Source organism: Pholcus phalangioides, unplaced genomic scaffold (assembly GCF_987345545.1).
Source record: "Pholcus phalangioides strain wild (caught in Gottingen) unplaced genomic scaffold, Ppha-v1.0 ptg000020l_1, whole genome shotgun sequence".
NCBI lineage: Eukaryota > Metazoa > Arthropoda > Arachnida > Araneae > Pholcidae > Pholcus > Pholcus phalangioides.
The window spans coordinates 6,781,495-6,809,483 of NW_028301613.1; the positions used below are offsets into that span (position 1 = coordinate 6,781,495).

Sequence of the window (27,989 nt, forward strand, 5' to 3'; positions counted from 1 at the left end):
CCCGATTATCTCAGATTTTTTTTCCAGATGTACCTACACTTCTCTTCTTAAAATTCTTTGAACCATTTCATGTAAAATGAAAGATTCGGCCAAAATAGAAAATGAATTGAAAAAAAAAGGTGAGCCTACATTTTCACAGCAAACGTTCTTTCAGAGCAAGACTCAACATCAAGCTGAACAGTCTGGACATTCTGGGAGCTTATCTTTTCAATCTGCAGGTATCACACACAGAAATGAACTGACTAAAATCCAAATGGATGGGGACATTTAAAAAATCGATTGGGTTGTGTCAACACGAGCTTTAGTAAACCAAAGCTGGTGTTGGTTGTTTACATATCAGAAAAATAAAAAGATCTTTAGCATCTCGCTCTCATCTTCCCGTAGCTTCTCATTTATTCAATTTTGAAGCTGTTCGTAAATCAGTTTTTCAATAATTTTTATAGCATTCCTTGGTGTTTAAAAAATCTTTAAATTTTGGGCAGAAGTTGGAATGAATCGAACGATTTTTATAGAAACCTACAAGAAATCATGTTTCGGCTAACGAAAGCGATTCCAGATTGAATCATCTTCATTATAGCCGAGGTATCTCTCTAATATTAACGTGAATGCTGTAATATAACCTCTTGAACTGAAATGATGAGTCCAGCTCGCCATGAAATTGTATGTCTGAGCAGTGCTGCCTGAAGATATATTGCAGTTCAAGGGCAAATTGCAGTGGCAGATCATCGTTAAATTTGATTGTCATATCCAATTTAAATAATAAATTTCATAATTATAAAACTCATATCAATCATTTAAAACTACCAGTAATTTCATTTTCAATTAAAAACAAAATTTTATTTGTAATTGTGATGAAGTTTAAGAAAATTGGTATTCGGCCAAATCACTATATATCTGTCATCCCATCCCTACCAAGAACCCTGCACAAACAAAAATCAAATGCGAATAAAAATACTCCAAATAATTTTTTTTCAATATACTTCTTTTTATTGTTTTTTTTTCTCTTCTTCCAAAAGTCACATTTCGATGATAATTTTTCTTCTTCCAAATTGTATTTCAAGCGATTTCTGTTCGAAGGAAACCTCGTCTCCTCCTTCTGTATTAATGAAGCGATTACATGGTGATAATTGACTATAAATAGACGTTTTTGGTTCGACTGCGTAAAAAAAAAGAAGGATGAAAAAAAAAGAAAGAATCGCTTTTGTTGGATCAGAATTTCTCAATGCTGTTACAAGAAGTGGGGGTGCCGACTAGGAAAAAGGAGGTTAGAGTAACGATAGAGAGTATAATATAACATTATTATTACATTATGAAATTACATAATCTCTCATAATTTTACATTTTTATGCGATTAATTTGCAGCATTTTTTCAATTCCGTTTTTTTTCCTTCTTAAATACAATGAATAGGAAACGTAATTGCTTGGAAGCAAAAAAGCTGGTGCTCCTTAAAACAGAGCAGTCATTATTTAAAAAAACCCCTCGAGTACGTGAAGAGTTTCTCTTTGAATTCATTTTTACTGTTCATTATAGTATACAAAATTGTTCCGATAACTACTTGATAGAAACTCTGCGCCAGAGTCCAGAAATTTTTTTTTCTCTAACTTTACACAAGTCTGTATCGACCGTTGCCTCCAGAGTTGTGACAAAGGGTCAAGGGGAATACGTGGAAGGGGGAAGAAACCACACACGCACGTCTTTATACTCCATCATCGATCCTCAGAGCTTAGTTTTCTGATGCAACAAAGGAATTTTTTTAATAGCACTATTAACAAACAACTGCAACTTACTCTCAATTTATTATTAACTTAATTAACTTGTGCACCACATTAACAACAATCATCATCATCACTCGGTTCAAAATTTGGCTGTTCAAACAGAAGAATGGATTCGGTGAAAAAAAAAAGGAAGAGACACGGAAATCTTCACGCATTCCTCGTTTCTCTTATTTTTTTTCTCAGCTTCTGGGCACAAAAATTAAAATAACGGATGAAAAAAAAGTGGGGAGGAGGAAAAACAACACAACGCCTTTTTAAAGATGGAGTAACACGCGCACACACACACAGAAAAAAAACATGTACACGCATGCACAATTTCAAACTACTAAACCAGCGTCTTGTATAGGTTATTCCTCTTTTGATAGGTTGTGCACGTGATTGGCAACAATGGCGTTTTCCGTCATAGTCTTTGGGCTGCTCTGGTTTGGAGGCAACTGCGTAGAACCAAAACTGTTCTTTAGAGGCAATCGAAAAACAGTAGCGTAAGGGAAAAATTTGTGACACTTGTCTAAGAAAGAGGACACTTCTTTATCACAGGCGCCAAGTTCACCATTGCGAAGAGCTTCTAGAACGTCGCAACAGGTCTGAAAGATATCGAGGACGGGGAGAAAAAAATAACAAAACACCATGAATATTATGTATGAGGTTACACTCAAGTTATAACAGATGTTATTCAACTGCATGCTTTTGAAAGTTTCTGTGATAGACTCTTTTGAATTTGGAGCATAATGCTCGTATTGATCTCACTTTTGCATCAAACATCCTTTTTTAAATTAATACTATTTGCTAGTAGACTCTCGACTATCTGGCCTAGTTTAAAATCAATAATACACATTAATGAATCACAATATTATATTTTCACATTGAGTGATCATTTTTCAATGGACAGCAAAATAAGTTTGGATAATTTTTGTAAGAACTTAGTCTATGTTTTATGTTTTGTTCATTTTGAAAGTGTATGCATTTGCATTGTAAAGCAGTGTTTCCCCAACCCTTTTGATGGCAACAAAACAAAATGTCTACTACTATGCAAAATTAGTAAGAAAATACCTACAGATCGTCCACTTGTCAAAATTAAAAACACCAGCATTGAGTATAAGTTCATCTGTTAAATATTTCTTGAAGTGCATTTCACATCTCACCTCAAATGGAATGAACACATAGATCAGCTAAGAAAAACTGTCTGCAAGATAATCGGAATAATCACTAAGATTTATTTTCTTCTTCCTTTTCAAATCAAGTTGCTACTTTACAATATCTTGATTCTCCCGCCTCTCTCTTACTCTCATCTGGTCAGGGGCAGGATCACTGATAGCAATATAAATAAACTCTGTGTTCTGCGGAGGAGATTTTTACATATAATAACACATAATCAGAGCATCTATTGACCAATCCCTTTTCCTAGTATAATACACTACCAGTCTCGCTTCTATATAATTATTTTATTTCCATTCTCATGCTCAAAATAATTTAATTCCATGACCACACAAGTAATCCTATTATAACCCCAAGACTCACATCACATCATTATAGCACGAGATCCCATAATCATCTGATACCAGCCCAAGCCAGGACTAATATTTTCTACAATAATGTAAATTCTCTTGGACCCAGAACTTAGAAAAGCTCCATGACGCTCATAAATAGTCTGCCCATGTTTAAGAAGAAATTGAAATACCATTTATTACTGACACACTAACCTCTTGTATTTATATGTGAGTGTGTATGTGATATAGCAATATACATTTTTAATTAATGTATTACGCTCTCTTGCCACTTTTTTTTTTTTTCACTCGGGGTGAGGGAGCTCATCTGATCATATACTACAATCTTTTTACTCTCTTATCCAATCCACATACATGTATGTGTGCACAATCCATGTATGAAACTATTACCAATTCCTGTACTAGTGCAACATGCGTAAGTGAAATAAATTTGATGTATTGACTCCCCCCCCCCCTTAAGTGAAGGTCAGAACACCACAGGCTCCAAGATTTCCACGTTGCCTCCTCATGAAATCCAAAATGTGTTGTTTTTATAATTTGCATGTCATAAAAAAATTGAATGAAGCAATAAATTACAATTTCGCAACACTAATTTCACAACACTTTATGCAATAGCAAATGAAAACGATCCCATGAACAGACTGGGGACTGCTGAAAAGTACTGCTGCACAATGTATACGATTTTATATTTCCTGCAATTAAGTTAAACCAGGGCTGGACAAATCCCAGGTGCCAGGTCCACTAGAAAATCGGTATTGGTGCCTAAAATTTTTTGTATGTGATTGCTAAGTTCTATTGCTAAGTTATCTACGTGTTCATGGAATGGCACAAAATTTTCAGATTTTGTGAAGTAGATCTTTTAACATGAGAAGGGGGGTTATCTAGTCTTAGAAAAGTGTGGGAAAAAACATCATTTAGGGCCACTTTTCTTGAGATAAAAAAATTAAGCTGGTGCCTGAATTTTTTTTTGATTTGTCAAGCCCTGAAATAAACATTATAATAAAGTTTATCTTGAAATGTGTAAAATATTTTTATTCTCAAACTTGCTCATTCTGTAGCAAATTTTTAAAACAGCACAGTTCCGAAGTACATAACAAATATTTATTAAGTACTCATCTGAATGTAGAGGTCAGTGAATATGAATAAAAGCAGGTTTCTATGTAAAAAGGATGTTTTTGATGGTATGGGGTGGGTAGGAGAAGTATTTATAAAACTCCGGCCTATAGGTCCTTTCACCACATCAGACCAGATAGTCCAGATCTGAGAGTCTACTGCACTACCCTATTAGCCAGTATGCCATAAAATTCAATGGATATTGGCTTTTTGAATGTTCTACATTTCCAGCATGCCAGGAAAAATAAACAATGTTCAATAATAATAACACAATACATTTAAAAGACAGATGATAATAATTCATATTAAGAACTGAATAAATAAAAGAATAAGAATAAAATATCAGTTTTTCTTTTTCATGTTTCATCCAGAAATTAGATTTCGACAATGAAAATCAAGCATTTCCTTATTGCTCTTATTTTATCATCAATCAGAGATTAAGAAATATGTGGTCGCTTTTGTTATTATAACATAGAAGCATGTTTTGCTTTGCAATCAAAATTTTTACTCCGCTTATTCCAATTTTACACAATCAAGGAATATGGAAAAATACTCCACAATCTACTAATGCTGGGCAGGGTCGTCTTAAGAGCATCGTGGGCCCCCGGGCCAAGTAATTTTTCTAAGGCCCTACCTAGTAAATTCTCGAAAAATTCAACTACTTCTAATTTTTCTGAGGCCCGGGTGGGCCCACACATTAAGACGGCACTGATGCTGGACTAGACAAAACTCATGACGACTTGATATTGACACCTAGAATTTTGTGTGTAAATTGGAGTCTGAGAACACAAAATTTTCAGAATTTACATGACGTATCTACTAACATGGAAAGATGTCACCAAGTCCAGGCAAAATGAAGAGAAACATTATTTTGGATGGTTCTTCTCCAAAAAAAAAAGATGTTTGGTTCCTTAGAAGATTGGCTTACATCTATATTTTTTCGATTTTTCAAGTCCTGCACTAACGTTTCCACATCAGTTCATTGCAAACAAATATAATTAGCACTAGACACTTTTAATAAATCAAGATTTGCTGTAGAAAAAGCGAACATAAATCTCAAACTATCTGAATGTAGTTCGTAAAACAGAAATGAGATTAAATGCATAGAACAGACAATGTTCAAATTAGCCAATAAACATCTGGACTCTCAAGGATCAATTGTAAGAATTACATGGAATCTGTGGCTTGAATTTCCCCCACATACTGTTTTGTGTCATCAAATGAGGTAAAAGATGACTTCCAAAAGCCGCGTGAGCAATGAAAAATTATTTGTATTGTTACTCTAGGGCAGCGTTTCTCAACCGGTGCTCTGCTGAGCCCTTGGGGCTCCGAACCACTTGAGGAAATTTAAAAAAAAAACAGTAAAATTTAAAAAATAGTTAAATATTTTTAAATAGTAAAAAATAAATCAGTAGCTTCAATAAACAATTAAAAAATTGGCCTACAGGGCTCCGCAAGTCAAAAAAAGTTGAGAACCGCTGCTCTAGGGCATAGTTTCTCAACCTTTTTTGTCCCACATCGCCCTCTAACGCAATCTAACCCATAGGATCCCATGTTATACCCATAGCTTCTACCGCCCCCCAGGAACTTTCCATCACCCCCAAGGAGGCGTTAACGCCCACATTGGGAATCACTGCTCTAGGGGATTATTTTGAAAATAATTGCGTGTCTGTATTTTAAACTGTTAGAGCTAAATATTTACACGTATAATTTGACATTATATTTTAAGACCCTGAACTTTTGGATCCTACTGCAAAAAATTTTATGTTGTCAAGTCACTTGACCATTTGACCATATGACCATAGCTTAAGCCCTCTTACAACTCAAAGAAAACTAGTAAACACTGGGATAGACAATCATAAAACATCAGCTAATGAATTTTTGAACAATAAAAAACTAGCATCAACAGAAATAGATCTACAGATTTTTTTCTCTAAAAAAAAAAACCACCATAATCACCTGTATGTCAACACCTTTCATTTTCTCACTGAAGTTCACTACATGATTGACAGCTTCATCTTGGGATAGGTTGTCAAGGCAATATTTCATTTTAGCACCTGGAATTCATAGAAGTTAGAGCACTCCTTAGTTAGTTTCAGATACAGGCGAGTCTTACGATAGAACAAATTTAAAATTCATTGTCTCACAAATGGGAGACATATGTTCTATATTTGTTTATATGTTTTCTATATATGTTTCCCTGAAAATAACACCCAACTGAAAATTAAGCATCATTAAGCTTAAAATCATGAGCCTGACGAATTGACATTTTGTACATCTGTTGCTGCAATGGTTGTATTGAATTATAAAGCTATGATATTAATATGTAATAATATTTTGGACGTTTATATTCAAAATAGATAATACAAATTGTCCAGTATTTGTAAATACCCAGAAACAGTGACAAGACAGGTGAGGTTCCAGAATGTTGGATCCGCAGGAATTATTGCTATTTCCAGACTCTTGATATTGTTATAGACAAACCATTCACGGACTATTTGCGCAACGAAAAGAATGAATACATTGAAGATAGAATGGCGAAAGAAATTAAATTTGAAACCTTTTGAACCCATTCTGCAAGACATTGGGACTTAGTGAAGAATTCTGAGATATGAATTCAGTGACAAGCTGTGTAATTGAGCCTTTACCAATGAGAGGCTGGCTACATGAATAAGGAGCGCTCAGTTTAAGAGAGCACTGCTGTTGGGAAATGTAGTCACAAAAAATTCAATCATGAGTTGGTAGATTTAAAATTAAAAAACAAACAAAAACTGAGACATTAACTGAAAATAAACATGAATGCAACTTTTGTCTAAAAATTAATTTAAGACTGGGTATTATTTTCAGGGAAATGCAGTAGGTTATTGATTAGATAGATCATACAATTTTTCTATGGATAAATTTGGGAGTTTAATGAGATAAACAGAAAAGACATAGTTAATCACTACAGCTTAAAAATTATACAGGGGAAAACAGAGGTCCATTTGGTAACCACTTGCATAAGACTGCCCTGCAGTACCACAGTTTACATAGATGAGAGTAATGATAACCATGTTAAGTCAAATACAATTTTTTGGTAATTAATTAAAAATTTTTAAAAACTTCAAAACTTACTGTCTGACATTGTCAACGTTAGCGGTGTAATGCAGCAGTGTTATATTGAAGGTGTCTGGTCGGCCTTTGGAAATAATGGAGCTGCAGACACACAAAGAGGATCAACGGTTTTTGAGAAGAAATTCCTATGTAGGAGGGAGAGTACCATCTGGTGCATATAAGGCGTGGGAGCTCTCCAAAAACGGGACCTTCCCCCCTAAAGTTGGGGTTTCTGTGTGTTAACAAAGTCGGTGGTTGGGGAGAAAAAAAGCCATAAGAGTTCTTGATAGGGGTCATGGATATCCAGAGATGGTGGTGAGTTGCCATAGAAAAATTTGTAACTCTATTGTATCTCTCTCTCATTATAATTTTATGTCTGTGTATTACGTATACAGGTGTTGTATATTTATTAATAAGCATGTTGGATATGAGGCATCACAAGGTATGAATGTTAGGCATCACAAGGAGAGACAGAAAACGAATCCCTTGGATAAGTAGCCACACAAAGGTATATGATATCATGAAAAGAATTAAATGTTTAAAATGAAATGAGCCGATTTAGGATAACCACAGAAACAATTTTGTAATGCTGATGAAAAAAAAAAAAAAAAAGCAGCTTTATGATACACACAGCAGCCTTATGAATTGGCGTGCCTCACTAGTCATTCATTATTATAGATGACAAGGACATAATTCAAAACACACTATAAGAAAAATGGCTGACTCACCTTGTAATAAGTGAGGTAAAGAATAAGAAAACTTGGCTAGGAATTCTTCATTGAGCTCAGAAGCTGTTTTATCACCATAAATCTTAGACATTTCTTGACACAGGACGGTTTTCATTGGTTCAGGCATTTCGTTACGTTGAGAAACTGAATTGAATCAAGGTTAAAAAAAAAAAGAAACGATTGAACACTTTTGGAAAAAGTAAAAACATTTCACCAAATCAATACATCACTGTCCAGAATCATAAAAGCACCAAGGTCAAACAAATTTCTAGAAATTTCCTTTGCTTAGTCAAGCATATAACTTAAACCAATATTTTACTAGCTTGAAAAATATTATAGATGGGTTCTTTAAAAATAAAAATTTTGAAAGAAATACTAAAAATTCAAAAGCAATGCATCACCAATAAAAAATTTAAAATCAGTCAAACTACTAATTATAAGGAGTCACAAGTTGCTGTTTGCCTTTTTCTTGGAATTACAGTCGCTTCACAGTACAGAACTGGGATTCAGCAGATGCAAATGGCGCAGCCACATCCATGGCTCCAACATAGTAGGATTGCTGACAGCGCTCCACGATGTGAATCCGTTATTATTATTAGATCCCCAGAAGATGACATTTATAATTATTAGAAGAAAAATAACTAAAAGCTAAGAGTCAGGAAACGGACTAAAAAATTGATGCACTCACTTCGTCTACTGTTTTAATTATAGTTCAACTTGTACAATAATGAAAATACTATAAATTGATTCCATGCCAAAAAAAAAAAAAAAATGTATTTCATGGTTCCTCGGGATTAGGTCAATTCCAGGGTCACCGTTATTAGACATGGAGCCCATAGAGAATATGATCGTGGGACTCCTTTAGGCTATGGATAATTCTCTTTTTGTTAGTGTATTATTCGGAATATTTAAAGTAAATATTACAGAAATATATATAAAGTAAAAAAACTCTTTTCTGAAAACGATATTAATAAGTATGCGGGACTCCTTCAAGTGCCGAGCCCAGTGTGGCCACATCTATCATACACCTCTGAGGGACTCTCTGCTCAATTTAATCGAATACTGATTATGTGTGTAAAATAAATAGCGAAGGCTGTTTGCAGTGAAAAAAAAAAAAATCAAAACAGCACGAGTTTGCGGCTCAAAAAGTTAGCTATATATGTCATCACGATTGCCCAATGAAGAATTTCAATGAAATTCTATGCATGTCCTTAGGAACACCCGCATCATGGCTGATGGAAAGAAAAAAAAATGAAAGTGCTTAAATTTCTTGGTTTTTCATATGCCCACATTGTGGGGTCCATGGGTTGGAAAAAATAAATGCCCCAGATTTGTGGAACCCCGAAAAGTACTCAATCTAGAGCAACAAGGCAGCTAATAAACAAATGAAAAGTCTTACCTATTCTGTGAAATCGAACTAGATTAGAATGTAGCTTAGGATGGGTCGGGTCGATATTCCAGGCCCTCTTGATAGATTGAAGCATCAGCAATAGCTTGTCCTTGCGGATGTAGATTTCAAATGCTAGTAGATGCGTTTCTATGCGTTCCGATGCTAAAGATTGAAGTGGCTTGAGAAAGCGAATCGCTTGTTGCAGAGGATCTTCAATCTACGTATAATGAAGGGGGAAAAAATTGTTGAAAAAGACACAATTGCATCAGAGCTTCATTAAACATTTAGCCATGCACACATTTCAAATTGTTTATCACATCGAAAATCTATATATGATAAGAAATTTTGGAATATTTTTCTAATATAAATTGTGACCCACAGAATGCTCAAAAAATAACAAAAAACCAAGTTTGAAAAAAAAAAGCAAAGAGGAAAGGTTAGTTAATTTCCTGACTAGATAAGATTCTGACCTTGGCTAATTTTTCTGGCACCAACTCTTCCTCCTTGACGCCATCTGCCTCTCCATCCTGCTGCTGTCTGGATTTTATGTGCTGCTCCCGTTTCTCCTGAGCCGCAGTCTGCTTTTCTTTTTCTAGCTCTGCCCTCTTCCTCGCTTTCCGCTGTTTATTGCGGTACTTTTTCAGCTCTGCTGGAGCCATATTTGCTGGAATTGAAATAAGACACATTCAAGACCACAAATCAACATAATCTAACAATCACTCAACTTCAAAATTACTCTCATAACTCTTTTTTTTTTTCTTAATTTTGTTTTCAAAGACTCAATTACGACTACATATCAATTAAATAATTCAATTCTCAGCACATGATACTGTTAAGACAGCCCTGGTTGGTAATTACCTGAGAAATTGATTTTTTGTTGTGTTTTAGCTCAAGAGAAGCATGAATGCGACTGGTCTGCTTTTCAACAAATTCTTAGTTCAGTGTTCAACAGACCCACAAAAAGACAAATATATCGATCACACTTCCATTAATTTGCGTGTTTCTAAATTCCAGATAAATTGCAAATACAAGAGATTTTATAAAAAATGTGCCAAATTGGCAACAAGCTTAACGAAGTTTGGCAACAGCTCTAATGATTTGGCAACGCCACGCCACCAGAGAAATTTATGTCTCGAAAGAATGGCAGAGAATTTTCTTAAATTTTCCTTTGCCTGCATAAAAATGCTACTACTACTTAACCATACATGCACCTCGTACACATTCCTTTACAGAATGTCTAATGAATCGGCACATGCAGGAATGTTTGTTCCGTGTGTATGTGTGGCCCTAATGTGTTCATGTTGTCGAGTTGCGCTTGTTTGGTGTTCATGCTGCCATCTGGCTTGCATTTTCTGGCGTAATGATGGAAATGTTCGAATTTTCATGTTATGTTAGTATCGTGTTGAAGGTTGCATAAAATTGCTGCCCAAGCGGATCTAAGAGGAAGTTGAGTAGTTGAATACAAGATCTCTTGTATGCTAGAGAAGCTGCATGCCAGGGTCTCTCCGTTTAATGGGTAGGCCTATTGTCAAATTGCTGCTTGTGAATACATGTATATAGCTGTTCTGTAAAATAAATCTGTCGTTCTTCAAAGTGCTTCTTGCATTGTTTTCTCGATTGCTTGCGAGAGACGTTATCCAGAACACTATTAATAAAATTTCAGATAAGTGCCCATATTTAAAATGTACTTGAACCAATATTTTGATCAAATGTTTCTGTATGGGGAAATACAACTCAACAAAAACTGATGATTTCAGTTTTGAATTGAGTTAGATCAGAGTTTCAAAAGACAAGAATGAAATTTATTGTCTCCAATGTGAACCACAATTTCCATACTTGAGAAGCATGAACTCCCCCTGATCCAAGTACCATTTGGAAGAAATTTCTAAGAAAATAAGCAACACTATGAAGATCGAAAGTAGTTTCAAAATCAGTGACTAACCTAAAATAACTGATTTTTTAAAAAAAAAATGGACAAGATCTAAGCGAAGAAATTCTAGAATTTGGCAAATATATGTTCAGCATTACAAATTCTTTAAAGCGGGCAGCCTTCATTTCTTAATGTATTTCTATACTTGTTTGCATCTGCAAATAGGTGTGAAATCAATAAAATATATTTTTAGAGCAAATAAATTACTATTACACAGTTACAGAAAATATCTGATTAAAATTTGATTACTCAGTTAATTGATCAACCAGTTAAAAAAATTTTAATCCATTCCCAGCCCTAAATAAAACTATAATTGTAGGTGTTCCCCCTTCGGGAAAACTTGCAATAATAGAGAAATATTATTGCCGCCACCTAGAGGCCTATCACTGAGTTAAGGGAGGCTATGTCTTTACTCAGCACATCAAGCTATTGTATGTATGTGTTATAATAAGGAAAGAAATTTTTGTGTCTTCTGGTATATCCGTTCGTGCGCTTGTGCAGATAGCAAGAGAACCAGGGTTCGATTCTCGGCTGAAGACTAGCAAATTTTTTTTCCCCCAAAGTTTACCTTAGCATTAATTTAATATCTCAAAAATATTTTTCTTTGTGCTGAAACTTGGCATATCGCCGTTTAGCGCAAAGTCGCTAATTATAGCCAAACACTAGGATACACACATTGCTACACACAAACAAAAATCACGTCAACAAAAAATCGCCATCAAGCGAAAAAACGGTCAGACTAACTAAACGGGACCCAGGTCATGTCGCCGATTCCACTAAGTTGAGTGGCCGAAATATTTGTTTGGTTAATTTTTCACCACTTCCTGTCAAAATAAAATATTTCTTTGTGATTTGGCGCAATGGCGACAATTTACTTCGGGCATTTTTGGGGAAAACAACAGGTAACGAACTTTTCGGTTATTTACCGGTAAATAACCGGTTACTGGTAAATTTTTAAGGAAAAGTCTTTTCCTCCAAAAGTAGGGATTTTTCTTAATCGCGGTCCGAATTCGGGGGATGGGGGGTAGAGCGGAAAATCTGGGAGACTCGGCAGTTATGCGATTGACACCCACTAGCGGGGGCGGCTCTTGGGCCGTGAGGCCGTCGCTCTGGGAGGGATGTCAAATCAGAATTGAAAGGACGGAAAAAAAAACGCGGTCGGGGGCGACACAAGATGCTCCCACACGGGTAGAGATATTTTCTCGAACACGTAACGTTCACAATAGTATGAACACGGATCGGATGACAGCAATAAGCCGCGTACATTGTTTGTATTCGTCAGTCGCTTGCAGCATCCCCCTCCCCAACCATTCACCCATGTAGAGGCTACGTGATTCCGACGGAAATTTCCGCATACCCACACCGGTCCACATGTTAAAAAATACAGATTTAGACCACTAGGATACACAGTGGAATTCACTAAGGATTCCGTAGCCTAGATCAGTGGTTCTCAAACTTTTCCTAGCGCATGGCCCCCATTGGACAATACTTTCTTGTGGTGTCCTACCCTCATCCAGGAGCGAGACCATTTCTGCTCTTTGAACTGAATGTAGTCACAACTAAATTTATTGTCCAAAAATTTAAAATCGATCTTTGGATGGGGCCAGTACACGGATCCAAAGGGGGAGGGCGCAAAGGTCACCCATCTGAAGAGCCGAATTAAATGAGACACACTGATTTGCATAAAATGCGGAGCAATCCAACTAGACACACAACAGATCATCCCGACACATCACCATAACGCCCGCGCCTACCCTAGGCTAGAGCTGTTCAGTGAGCTTCTTTGCATGACTGTTTCACAATCATGGGTAATACACGTGCAAAGTGATGTTCCGGGGGCTCCATACCTTAGCTGGAAAGTAACAGCTTATTTACATACTAACACTAGAAAATCATAGTATCTCCAGGTCCCCTGTGGACATGGGTAAAGATGGTCCTGTGTCCATGAATAGCTCTGCTGGATTACGAAAAAAGTTGTCACATTTTTTTCCCAACACGAAAACCACTTGAAAGCTTTATTTCTTCACAACTCTCTGTGACCCCCCCTTCACCAATTGTTGTAGTTCCCCTTTAATCTGATTTTCACTCATGGGCCTCTTAGAATATACCAGGACCACAAGGGGGCCATATAGTATCAGATTGAGAACCACCGGCCTAGATCAACTCTCATTTGTGAGAAACTCCTCGAATAAAAGAACCAATCAGATTTTCAACTGAAATTTCTGACCGAATTCATCACCAAAATAATGAGTAAAAAAATGCGTATAACGTTAATCCTATCCAAAAGGAAATCAAAAACCATCTTGGCCTTAGAAAACAAAACGGCAAAAATGTCGTTCTGACATATAAGACGGAACATCATAACAAACGTTTATGGTTCCTTTTTCAGCTCAGCTTACGAGAAAGAGCGGCGTTTTACGAGCTTATAATCCAAATTCAAAAGAAAACAAGAGCTCGAATCGCTTTGTTAAAAATCCGCAGTTTCCGATCCAAGAACTTGTTCAACCAGAACTTTTTATAACTTCCAAAATAAAAGGGGAGATATATTTATAAACCTGCTGCCCTTTTTTAACTTCCCCGCCCGTATCCATTGATAATAATCTGATGAAGAACAACCCAAAGAATATAAATCGTCATCTACATCATCAGGAAGTGGTAAGCTGGTGTAACGAGACCACGTTTTTACAGTTTGATGAACACACAAGCGCGAAAAAGAGCCCCAAAAACCCATTGTCTTGTCTTCACTAGTTTTCTCCGAGCAGACAAACGGGCCTCTACTATAAATATATAAACTGTTCTGAAACGACAAAACAAGAAACCCTATATATAGTCTTTTCAGTGGCAAAAAAAACTCGTCTCATCTCAGAAGACCGGCTCGAGCCGAACAAGGGTCATCATCATTATTTAAAAAAATGGTTAAAACAAACTAAGACATCAAAGGATGGTGGTAAACTGCCTTGTAAAACGCATCACTAATCTTCCGGTTAGAGAAAAGGAATTTTCTCCGTGAAGAAAATTTCTAGAGATCCGGGAAACACTCAGCAACCAGTTATTTATAGGAACAGACAGAGATGTCGTTCGCGTAAGTGGACATGTCCACCCATTCAGGAAAAAACAAACGAGATAATGTAGTTACGGTTAGTCTCAGAAGTTCTAGGGTTATCCTATATAATTCGGATGCAGTAATTAATCTCTCTCCCTGCTGAAATTTTTTCTCAAAACCTCTGTTTTCCACACACACACCAAGAATGCGTTTTGTTTCATTTATCCTGCAAACACAAGTAATTACACTTTAAAGAGAATTTGACAGCCTTGTCTATAATGTCTTCCCTATACGAGTTCATAGGTTCGAAAAAAAATTCAGAACAATCATTTGACAAGTAGGTAATAGAATTCATTTGCTAAATGTTTAACTTCAATTAGATCGGGGGTACGTGGAGAGATTTCAGAGGAATTTGTGAGCTTGGATAAGAAAACAATCAATGCATTACTCTTACATTATGTGAAGAAATGTTATTCTGTTAAGGTCAGTGGACGACTTCTTATTAGCACAACGGGTCCATGGAACACAAAAGGTTAAATTCCCCTGAATAATACTGACCCATAGCCTCCATGATAGACTCATTTGTCTTATCGCCCTCTTTGCTAAGCCAACCCATAGGACCTTATGTTGTGTCTGCGGCTTCTTCTACGTAAGTAATGTAGGGTTCTCCAGCCCGTTTCCCACGTTCTTTCTAATCGTGCGAACGTATTATTACGTTACCGAAAAGTCAAATCTTATCGGAATTCTTACCGACTAGTTTCCACTTTAAATCAATAAGGGAAGAATTTATTGAAATTTTCTAGATTTTTCACCAGAAATTTTTTTATCAACAGAGGACAAGTTTTAAGTCAGTCATATAATTAATAATTATTTAATAATTAATGATTGTTAATTACTGATAATTGTTATTTTTTTCTGCAAAATAAAAATTCAAATTTTACCATAACTCATTGTATAGTCACAGGCCCGTCATTTGGGGGGTGGGGGGGCACCCCCCAGCTTTTGAAAAGAGACTAAAAATGGTATATATATATACATACATTGAGTACATGTGTTTTGCCCCCCTCCCCCTGGAAAAAGTTGAAATGACGGCCCCGTATAGTCAGCAGGAGAGGGGCTGCACAACCTCTGTGATTCACCCCTCTCATTAAATGTGGCCCGCGTGACTTCAAGGTAATATTTATGTGGCTCTCGGATGCGAGACGTTGAAGACCCTTGAAGTAATGGGTCCCTATACGGAGTTTTGTCAGAGGCGGTCTCGGTCCCGTTCCACCTCGGATTATCGGCATCCGTATTCTACTTGAGAATTTCGAGACATTTTTATAGGAAAAATATGTGTCTTGGCTGCAGAAAAAACTCCGACTTGGGCTTTGAATTTTTTCCTTTTTATTACTGGCATAACTGATTTAACCAAACCATTTGCATAAGGAAACGGAATAACCCGTAAAATGTTCGAGTACCCCTCATCGCCGAGAGCAGAATAATTCGCTTACACACGTACAGTACACAAAAACCAGTTTCTTCATCTAATGCAGGGGATCTCAACCTTTTTCCAGTAATTGGAACGTTGATCAAGTGCTCGCGAGCACGAAATGGGACACGAGCATCAAGCCCTCTGGGTACATTAGGGAGCACCGTGGTGCTCGAGAGCAACGGGTTGAAGATGCCTGATTTAATGCCCAATTGAGAGAATGGATACATATGGGGTAAAATCGTTGCGAAATCTTGAAATGACACAAAACTCGAAACGATGATGAAACACTGATTTCGTTTCAAAAATTTGAAAGAGAAAAATAATGCATATTCTCTCAAATACTCCGCGACGCCAACTTCAACAAAATGAACACGTATATATCAAATGCTAACGTTTAATAACCGAAGAATCTCCTTGGGACGATCTATTAATGGACAGGCTCGTATACAAAAACAATCAATCACTACCTCTCATTTCTTAAGAACAACTAACGCGTATTGAGGCTGTAATTACATGTGAAAAACTAATTTATTAAAAAATAATAACGGGGGGGGGGGGGGAGAAGATATAGACGAATTACATCTCTACGGCAAAGTTTTAAGTTGCGAAAATCTGGGGGGGGGGGAGAAGGGGAAATAAATGCTAGCGCATATAGAACGAAGGAACTAAAAAGGGTGCAAATAAATAAAAATAAGATCCCGAGGTCAACCATCAGATTCGCAACCATCATCATCAACATCAGCTATCTATCACCCAGATTCTATGTGCGATGAGGTCGAAAGAAAGAATCATCACGAACGCGGGGCAATCGGGGATTTGGCCGCGGTGGCCCTGACACCAAACAAATCCGAAGCAACGAAAACACTACGCACGGACAAAGTAATTACAAGAGATCATCATCGTAACAGCGAGATGTATATGTAATGAGTTGGTTCTTCCACCATTTCGAACAAAAACACATGATTTGAAATTGATCGAAATAACAGCGAAGAAACGGACCACCGAGGTTTTCCCCAATGGAATTCACATACGCGCACCAGACACTTCACAGAAGCTAACAGTGCATGGGAAATACTGCTAATAAATCACACTAAAAAGTCTACACGATAAAAACAAAATGCCTGGAGCCAGGTAATTAGGCTAATACTCGAGCAAATTACCGTCATCAGTGAAAACGTGAACATCTAATTATTTCGTTTGAATAGCGATCGTGCATAAGTAATCGACCGATCAAGGGTTCGAAAGTAGCAAAAAAATTAAGGCCTTCCAAAAAGGAATATTACATAGGAACTAGAATGTGGTATGCGTATAATGAAGTCTACACATCATCGAACAAATTTCAGATGTTCCCGATCCAACTTCACTCGTGAATTCCGACCCAAGATCGACGAATACGCTACTTCGAATCCAATAGCGATCACCGTGTGATTTAGTCTAATTGATGTGATTGTCATAATCACACACACATCAATAAAAATATAAAGTAAACACGAATAAATGACATAAAATGATTGATTACGGCAAGTCTGATAAAACCGACTGGGTCGTAAGTCGACCACTATAATAATTAAAACAACAATGGAAAATTAAAGAAATATGTTGGTCTTATCTGATGGTTGTGAATATTATGTGGTCTAAATCTCTACTCAAAAATACGCATATACTTTATACCCACCCAATCAACAAAACCCAGTTTGTTAATAAATTAATCCTATGTCGCTGTGTGTGTGCTTTAAACAATCGTCTTTATCCCAATTCAACGGATAAAAAGAACCATCATTACAGTGAATGCACAGCACAGATCTGGCGTGATTCGTAAACGTTTAGGGAATATATATTATACTGTACAACAACATACTTGAGAGTATGCTACAGGCGGACTCGCTTATAACGAACACTGATGCCACGGGACCGCGTGGCATTAACAATATTCAAATTTCTTGCCTACTTCACACTACCGCACAACTTTGTACTCACATTTTTACTCCTACACTTAATAAACACTAATTACGCATTTACTGCGTGCCATATCCCAATAATGACGTTTCAAAATAAAATTTTTATCCAAGAGCACAAAAATAAACAATCAACTTCTATCATGACTTGAGCTCTTGCGTCATCGTTAACCTGATAGGCACAGAAGCCCAGAAAAATCTGCTTGATCATTCTCCCTGACTTCAACTCTGGAGTAGAAATATAGATATAATACAAAATCTTTTGACCTCCCAAATTTCGAATTTTTAGTTTTCAAGTTTGTTTTTCCTCCTCCACAGAATTTTTCCTTCTTTACATGAAATATCTTACATTTTCGTTGACATTCCCAACCATTTATTTTCTTGACCTTTTCCCTGATTTTCCAGGTCACTGGGAACCCTGCATTTAATGCCATACATTACTAAGGAGTGAAAATTCTCAATAACAATATTACTCTGGTCCTGATACACTTTTCATAGCGTAAATATACTCCATCAAGAACGAGAAATCTTTTATAAGGGTACGTTTTTCCAGATCCTTGAGTATCGTCATGTAAGAGTTTCGCTATAACTGTATGTGCGAAAATTTAATTTTTTTTTTTTTTTTTTTGAATCCCTCCGGATAAAAAAAAATATATCCATGTCAAGAATTATGAATTATATGGCAAAAACGTTCAGGGGGAAAAAATAACGCCGGCATTGGCCTTAAAGTGATTGATTAGCTATAGCCTCGAGCAGGTAATAAAAAAAGAGTAGAGAAAACCCGCGGTAGCGATTCGTGCCAAGCACATCCCTCACGAGAAATCAATGAATACATCATATACCATACATAGCAAGGGGCAGTCCCCCCCCCCCCCCAATATAAAACGAAGAGCTTCGAACATTCGCGTAACTCGAGTTGCAAGTCGAAGTGTACGGAGAGAAACAAAAGAAAACTGATTAATTCTTTTACGGGCTTCTGCATAAATTAGGGTTTTCCCCCTACTTTCTTCTACCTCTTCGACTTGATGCGCGATGATCGGGCGGAAAGTCCTTGATTATGATGAAGACAATTTATTCCTCTATCCCTCTTTCTTTGAGCTTTATGGTATGGATTGCCACACGCTAAAAAAATTTCTCATTCACATCTCCCACCGCGGAAACAAGAAATTACCACCTTCACTTTAGAAGAGAGGTAAAAAGAAAGAAGGGAACCATTTCATTTATGTTTTCGGAATTGCACATGTTACAGCGTCTTTTACTTTTCATTATTTTCTTCAAGTGGCAACGAGTCACGACATGTGCGCATACATCGGAAAGTATGGAAAAGAGAGAAGCTCTATAGTGAAGCAATTCACAAACAGTCTAACACGTATTTGCCCCTGATGAAACCCGAGATGGGGGAAGAACCAAATCAATCACAAGGTGGAAGCTGAGATTTTCCATGATAACCGGTTGGAACCGGAGAAGGTGGGGGGAAGCGAAAGGATCGATTTCGCAAACACCAAAAGATGCAGAAATATAGACAAAGAACCAGCTCATTTTGAGTATCTTCCATACAACAATATACTTTGGAATGACCTCAAAAAGTAGATCATATCCGAGCTAATTCAACCGAAAATTTACGAACCGGAAGAAAGTCATTGCACAAAAAAATGTAGTTCCTTGCTTGTTCCGGAGAGGTCGAAACTAACACCACAACATACACATAAGACATAACACATAAAATGCAACACAAGGAGTGCATAATTAATGTTTGTGACAATTCGCGTTACATAAAATTATCACATTTCAATATGAGCGCCCCTTTTAGGCTGCATCTAGATGGGCGGAAGAGTGCTAATATTGAAATATGGTGGTTTCATGCGATGCAAATTGTCATTAACATTAATTATGCACTGCATTTTAACTTTCATTAAAATTTATTTTAAAAACTAGGCCATAATAAGTATTTTTAGTGTAAACCGCACTTTATGCCAATTGGTTGATTTGTTATTAATTTTTAAAATGTGTTCAAGACTTCTCTTTCACCCTGTAATATTAACATCTTCAGCGATCTAAAGCACTTTGATTGAACAGCAACTCGAATTCGACCGGTCATCACTTTTCCGAACAGTTTCGCATACTTCCTCTATACCGGGTAGCTCTTGGGGCGTGGACCACACAGGATGACACCCTAAGCGACGGCCGAATCCGAGATGGAAGGGCCAAAATAATTAATTAGGGAAAATTATTTCCGCCCGCTCTAAGAGGGGCACCAAATCCGAGGTGAAAGGGCGAAAAAAAAAAGGGTAGCGGAAATGATTTGAAAATCCGCTCTGAGGAGACTTTAAATATGAGGTGAAAAAGGCGAAAAACCAATTTTTAACAAAAAAAACAAAAATATATTAGGGAAAATTATTTCTTTTCACTCTGGGGAAGGAGCAGCTGAATCCGAAAGGAAAGATCTAAAAAAAAATTTTTTTTTACTGACTACAAAATTTAGAGAAAATTATTATTTTTTCGCTCTAGAAAGGGCGCCCACCCAATTTCTGATGAAAGAGTTAAAAAGAAATTGTCAGGAATTGTTGGGATAAGGATGAGGTTTCAGGAGGAGCTAAAAATAGGTTTCGCAAGAATAGAGATTCCGTCTCGAGCCAACAGCCGCAAAAACACCCGTAATGCGACCCGAATCTAAATCAAACTGAATAGCACGTTGGTGATGTGTCTCCGACCAAGACACAAACCGTATGTAAATGTGGCAAATTCGTCCGACTGAACCCTACCAGTTGAGCTGAAAGGATTTTGATAAGTTCAACCACTCGCCGAAAACACACACAAACGACCTCGAGTTGTTAAAACAACAGCAATTTATGCCGTATAAGGAGTTTCTGGCACACACACTTAGGAAATATAGGAAATTCAATCGGTTACGAAAACCTGCCAGAAAAAAAAAATCTACATCAAGAAAGCGCTCATGAACGATTCAATTTACTATATAACGTGGTCGTATGGGTAAAGTGGCAACGAAAACAACCGATCTTCTCAAGTAGCTCGCCGTTCAGCTTCACTACAAGAATGTGCTTACTTATGATCCGACCCAAATTTTGGTGCGTGTATCAACCTACAATTTTCAAGCGTCGAAACACGACAAACGAGTGATAACAACTGAACAAGAAACAAACAAAACTCATTAGGAAAGAGTTTTGTATAATTCCTAATTTTGACGTGAATAGGTCTTCAATTCCAGAACCGTATATGGAGGCCAAGGACAGTAAATGAACAACCAGGGTATCAACCACATAGCACACAAGGTTCATTTCTTGAAACGTGACTAACCGTCAAAAACACGCTTGCACTATGTTCGCACCCTAAGATACTAAAAGTAGAAACCAGAAAGCAGCTCAAGATCTAACTAAACCTTGTAGGAGGTTCTAGAAACGAATTTGAGCCTTAGAAGCATTTGGAAACATACCTTCTATTTTTTTTTAAGAATGGTTTGGTTACCATTTCATGTCCAGTTCAAAATGGGGTTATTTAATACCTACTAAACAAACAGTACCCGGTTTGTTCACTGAACCGAAATTAAAGGACTTTATATAGATAAAACACAACAAACAAAATTTCCCGGCTTTAACAGAACAATAACATAATTTCCCAGCTTTAACAGAACAATCTCACTTCTTTTGATGGACCATTAAGTGTTACCAAATATTGGATTTTTGGCTAAGTGCGACTTCCGTTTGTACATATTTTGGTTCAGTTCGAACTTCACGGCCCGATCGGTATTGGTGTATGAAGCATCGCAAATTATACGTAGGCAAAGTTTAATTTTTGATTGCAATTTTTTCGAAACACTTTTTCGGCTCTATTTTCGTAGATGAAGCGGTTGAAGAAATGAAACTTTTCAAATAATTAACCTTTGTTCTTTTTCTAAAACGACACTTTGAAAATTTACCTCATTTCGTATCTTCGGAGATGATCTCGGAAGAAAAAGGGAAATAAAAAAAATTAATCACTCTTTTTTGATGGAAAAAGAAAAAGGTATTCGCGAGACATCAGAGAGAGAAAAACGGGTCATCTTCAACCAAGCAAGAGGTCAACACATCGCAGTAAACCATATACACTCGAGCACAACATACTATCTAGTCTAATTATCAGAAGAAAACGCAGAAAAAGCGAGTTAGACATAGCGGAGAGAAGAAAACCTGTAGCAATAATAATACTGCATACATACATGCAAAGAGGAGCAAGAAGAGACCAGAGATCGTTATCTCTCCAATTCCCACGTTGTTCTTCGAATAAGCAGTGGTTCTTCTATTCCGTGGTGCAATATTATTCATACATACATAAAAAAAAGCAAATGAAGGGGATTTGATGGATACATTATACCCCTTTGTAAATTGGGTAACGGGGAAAGAGAAGGCAACAATCTCAGGGTGAAGACAACTATCACATGTACTTTTACTTTTATTTATTTATTTTTTGACGTAATTTTACGAAGGCGGAAATTCCCGTTCCAGGGAGCTATAGTCACGAAAAAACTATCCTTATCGGAATAAAAGCGAGTGAAACAACAGTTGAGTAAATTAATTCCGGTCCTCGTAAATTGAAGCGATATTTCCTGGTATGGCCTCGTTAGAATGCGTAATAAAACGTTGGAGGGGAAAAAAATTGATAAGATGTATATTGTGTAGAAATTTTCATTGGGCGAATGCTCTGTGATGAGCAAGAGAAAGACATCGATGACCTTTTCACCGCTATTTCACGATTAACGGGACAATATCTAATAAATCGAAGCAGTATTTTTCCGGCGTGCGCTATACCGAGATCCTTGCAAAACGATTTTAATATCCGTAACTATGGAAAACGTGCATTTAAAAAAAAAACGCGATTCAAATTAATTTGAATAGGAACTTCCAAACTGTTGGTTTAATTCTTTAGACACGACCGAAGAAATCCGAAGCACTAAAACTATTTGATAACTTGCAAAAACAATAGCGTAATAGAAGCGAAAGCAATCCTACCATTATTCAAAAAGTCGTTACAGAGAACATCGCTTGAAGGCCATACATAGTTATGAAAGAACCATTGTTAGAAATCGATGAGTGGGAAAGCGAAATTCGTAAGAAAAATCACTGTGTTGTACGATGAAATTTATGCAGTGGAAATGACTAATACAGTAGGATCTCTGTAATACGGCTTCCTGTCGAATGTAGAATGGAAAAACATATCCTTGCATATTTGGGAGCAGAAGTTTATATTATTTAGATGGGCTTTTTCAAACTAGCTTCCAGTAATCCGGTGATTTCGGTAATCTTGTATACCTCGATCCGACATGTGCCGGATATGAGTCTACTGTAAATGAAATAGTTCGTTGATTTGAGTTGTTCCTTGGCGTGCGAAAAGACTACAGCGATCCCTTGCTAACAGCCGGAGTCTACAGAATACAATACGTGCGCGGACAGGTGTACATTGGCAAGACCAAGAGATCCGTAGCACCAAGAATCAAGGGACACGAAAGAAGTTGTAGATCTGGACACACCGCGAAATCAGCGGTAACTTAACCCTTAGATGGTAGCTTTGCATATGTGCAAAGGGTCCTTTTAATGTTCATTACTGCAGTCAGTTTAAAGATAAAAATTCAGAATCGCCTTTGTGTGTACATAAGATGAGATCATATTTTTTGCATTTTATACTTTCAATTCGCTAATTTTTGTTAGAATAGTTTGTTAGTATTTCTTTTTTTGACCTTGACGTTAGCAACCCAATTTTTTTTATTAGTGAAGCTTGAATCACAAAAAGGTAGTTATGCATTTGGAATGTATATAATATTACTTCAATACATTCATTTTGTGGGCGATTTTTGAGGCTCTATACGGCCCCTTTTAAGCAAAACTATTCGACAATAGATTTTTTTTAAAATGACTTTTCAGGCTTTCTACGCGTGTCAGTAACTATGAAAAAATTTATCAGCTCAAAAAAAACCAAAAAAACGTACATTTAAGGGTTAACATGTTCCTAACAGTCCTGGCATAGACAGCCACTTCGACTGAAATTCAAAATGCCAAATAAAAATTAAATTTCTATTACAATTCAAGAGATAAATGAGAGAACCATTGGCAGAGTCACGCAACGATTAAGCATTAGAAATAAAATTCAGACCTTGAATTTGACCCCAAATATATAATTTACAGAAAAAAGAGGAAAAAAACGCCCTCGTAGAATAAAAAGATATAGTCACGGTTTTTTCATAAATGAGAAAAAGGGATGAGCATTGCTTTTTTTGTTAATCGAAGTGAGGCTGCTTTTGTGCGTTATGCTGCAAACAAAAAAAGTTGTTAACTAGTAGCGAAGGACGATCGCGTGGGCTCACTTCAACCTAAACGCTAAAGAAACAAAGAGAATAAATACAGTATATTATTCTCAGGGCGGAAGCCATGTACGGTTACACGCGCATTCCAATTGCATCACACATCAAATACGCCCGCACGATCAAGTGCCATCTCACAAAACGGCACTACTACAGCGAGTTTTATGGTTCCCGTCGGAGGTTGATAAAGGAGCAGCTTGTGTTACGAGTTGAAATAAAGAATTCCGATTTTTTTTTTTTTCCGACGTTGAACCATATATTTCAAATATAAACCAATTTATAGGGTATCTAAAATTTCAATTAGCGTGTTCTGCGCTTTCTACGGTGTTACTCATAAGAAAGTTATGGAATTATAGGAACATCTTAACCATTTAACCAGCGCAAAAATAGCTACTGTACTTTTTTTTTTATGAAGTTTGATTTTCACAGGCTGCAAAGTGGGGAGGGAGGTTATTGGAGAATGTGTTTCATTGAGAAATCAGATCTAAAAAGTATCTGGGCTTGATATTACTTGAATAACTAGCTCTTTTAATAACTCACCTTGTTAAAAGCTTTTTATTAAAAGTTCTCGTTAATGCAGGTGAGGGAGTTGATGAAAGGGTGGGAGTTTTCGAAGGCCCTCCGAAGATATATAATCTCTGCATAGGTACACCGGAATCGCCATGTTCGTAAGAGTGTTTCACTAGCAAAGTACGTAATATCAAATTGGAAATTTTTGGAAAAATTATTTTCTTGGATGTTATGCCGATATGAACCTCTGGTGGAAAAAAATTAGTTTACCAATTGTCTTCTCCAGGAATCGAACTCGGGTCCTCTTGCATACCGGCTTTGATTCCCGAAGACAACTAACTTTTCTTTCGAAAGCTTGTTCGATGCCCGCAGGAGAGAACCAACTTTTGTTACCGAAAGTTCGTATCGGCATAAAAACATCAAGAAAAATCTCTTTCCCAATATATTGCGGGCCGATAAAAAAAAATCTCTCATTGCCATATTCTTAAGTGAAGAAAGAAGAACCGAAATGGTTCTGCAAGAGATGGTGTACTTGCCATGAAAGCTGGAGCAGTTTGGTCCCATCATTGTGAAAAATTAGAGCGTGCACTTCATTTCGCTCTGGTAATGAATGTCGGAACTGATATTTTTTAAATTTATTTTTTTCCCTTCAAATTTTTTCATTAAACTGTTTCCAAAGTATCATTAACATTCTAATAAATAGTTATGGCTACAGACAGCTGTTAATAGGTGAACTTCAATTATGTTGTATCCCCTGTACATAAAAATTATCGTTTCCATCGCATTGAGCAAATTTAAAGATTCATTTTCATCGCGTTAAAAGGCATAGGAAAGGTCAAATTTGTAGGTGCACACTGCTTGAAAATTCGAACAGAAATGTTTTTCCGCTCACCAAAAAAAAAAAACCCGGACAATTGAGCTCGTAAAAAAAAAAAAAAGAAAAAAAAGGCCGGACTACTAAGATTATTTTCCCTCGTAACGAAACAGACAGAACGAGCCATCTTCAGGACGCAATGAGGCCAAGGACAGGTAGACATCGGGATACGAAAAACTACTCGGACTCACCGACAGGACACGAAGGTCAACTCATCCCTCTCGCTACAGGACCTGACGTCATCGGAATAACTCGGGGGATGATTATCCCGTTTTCGCAATCGATTATCACATTAACCAAACGAACTTGAGTCGAATCTCTCTTACATGACTCAATAGCATTCACCGAAAGGTTATTGAGCGAATCATTCACCAACATGTATTTCTCTATTTTAGACGATAAGAAAAAAATAAATAACACACACACTAATAACCCGTTTCGACTAAGTGTGGGTAGACGTATCTCGCACCAGACATTACCTGGGTAATGATGCGTCCATTTTTCTCTAATAGAGCCAGAGAATTCTTCGGCAAAATCCCAACTGGTGGGTTCATGATTACATCATATTCGATGACCCACCGGAATCGGATTAGCATTAAATAAAATAAAAAAAGGTTGAATCGAGGACACGCTGACCGCACATCCAACACCAGCTCGTAACTACACACATTCTGAAAGTTTCGTGACAGCACACAACATCGACATTTCTTCACTTTTATTACTTACGTAATAATTTGCCCCAATAAGAATAGTACCTATCAGTGGACATCTTCCGTTGATGTAGATTTCAACTTCATTAACGAAACTTAACTTTGTTTCAATAATTTTAGTTTATGCATTAATACGGTTCAGCTCAGACATGAAACTATGCGATACAATCCCAATATAACCAAAACGCTGATATTAATATGTATTTAATAGAAATTGCGGCTGTTTCGATAAATCGGGGAGATTCTTATTGATCGATCAATGATCACAAATTTCAGTTCAAGTGATTAATCGATTAATTGAATAAATTTTGCAAATTAATTTGATTTATTTGGAAAAAACAATTTATTTCATTTGAAATTTTAGCAGATTAAAATTTTTAAATAGATAAATAGATGAGGTGTGAAGTATCTAATACAGGGGTTCTTGACCCTTTGTGCCGATAAGACAAAAGGCCAGAGAGACACCCTCCTCCGTCATCCGTCAATATGAGATGGTCAAAGACACCTTCACAGAATATGCAGCATATAAGGTGCAACCTCGACTACCCGCTTTTTATTCTTTAATACTAAATTTGATATGAAGAAACCTCTTTAATTCGACAAAATACAGGGTGTTTCTAAAGAATCACCCAATTTGAAATTCCTATATTACGAAAAATATTGAACATAGACACTTAAGATTGATTTTATATTACATGGCTAATCAAGGTTTTTTAAAAAAAACCAAATTAAAGGTGCTCAATATATAAGGTGCTCTCGGAATGCACGGCATATGTCTGTACAGTAGTCAAATTTGTCCTAAACTTTTGCGAGCATGTTTGCATCCACTGCTTCCACGGCTGCTGTTATGCGTATATTTAGTTCGGCTAATGTAGCTGGAAGGGGAGGCACATAAACGTAGTCTTTTGTAAACTCCCACAAGAAATAGCACAATGTGAGGTCCGGCAATCTTGGAGGCCAGTGATATTTAACTGAATCGTTAGGTCCCGTATAACATATAATACCGTACGGCCGATCCATCGTTTAAGAATGCGATTGTTCAAAACTTTTCGAACGTTCAAGCTCCAGTGTGGTGGTGCCCCGTCCTGCTGGAAAATGAAGTTATCCGAATGGGTTTCTAACTGTGGGAAAAGCCAATCTTGGCAAACACTGAAGTGGCAGCCGAAGGAAGAGCGTTAGCGCTACCTATCGGCAACTGTGTGAAACTCGAGATTTCCCTCTTTCTACCTATACATTATTCGATCAAAACGGATTAAAAGTTGAATAGTTTTTTTTAAATCGGATGATTCTTTTTGAAACACCCTGTATAGTTAGCTTAAGTCGGCTACGATTCGTGATGTGCTATCACAACTAATTTTTCTAAAATTTCCTGTGGATTTTTAGTTAATAAATTTTTAAGACATTTCTCTCGTATATTTCAAAAATTCTTCGTTTCACAGTTTTTTTTTTTTTGCCAAAATATACTTCCTCGTACCTTGAGAGTAGAGCCACTTTCCATTTTTTGGCGCTAGGAATCTCGACCTGAGGACTACGAAAGTT

At 36.8% G+C, this 27,989-nt stretch overlaps 1 protein-coding gene across 3 annotated transcripts in view; it reads right to left on the bottom strand.

Moving 5' to 3' along the window:
- Positions 1 to 961: 961 nt before the first annotated feature.
- Positions 962 to 27,989, bottom strand: part of Naa15-16 (N-alpha-acetyltransferase 15/16) — an 84,266-nt gene continuing 57,238 nt past the window's right edge. For all 3 annotated transcript variants that reach the window (XM_089248860.1, XM_089248859.1, XM_089248858.1), the window contains 5 exons: positions 10,076 to 10,269; positions 9,615 to 9,822; positions 8,216 to 8,359; positions 6,354 to 6,451; positions 962 to 2,360 (listed from right to left, as the gene is read on the bottom strand). In XM_089248860.1, the coding sequence (XP_089104986.1) occupies positions 2,124 to 2,360; positions 6,354 to 6,451; positions 8,216 to 8,359; positions 9,615 to 9,822; positions 10,076 to 10,269 (881 nt within the window). In that variant the 3' untranslated portion in view covers positions 962 to 2,123. The remainder of the gene's footprint in view (positions 2,361 to 6,353; positions 6,452 to 8,215; positions 8,360 to 9,614; positions 9,823 to 10,075; positions 10,270 to 27,989) is intronic.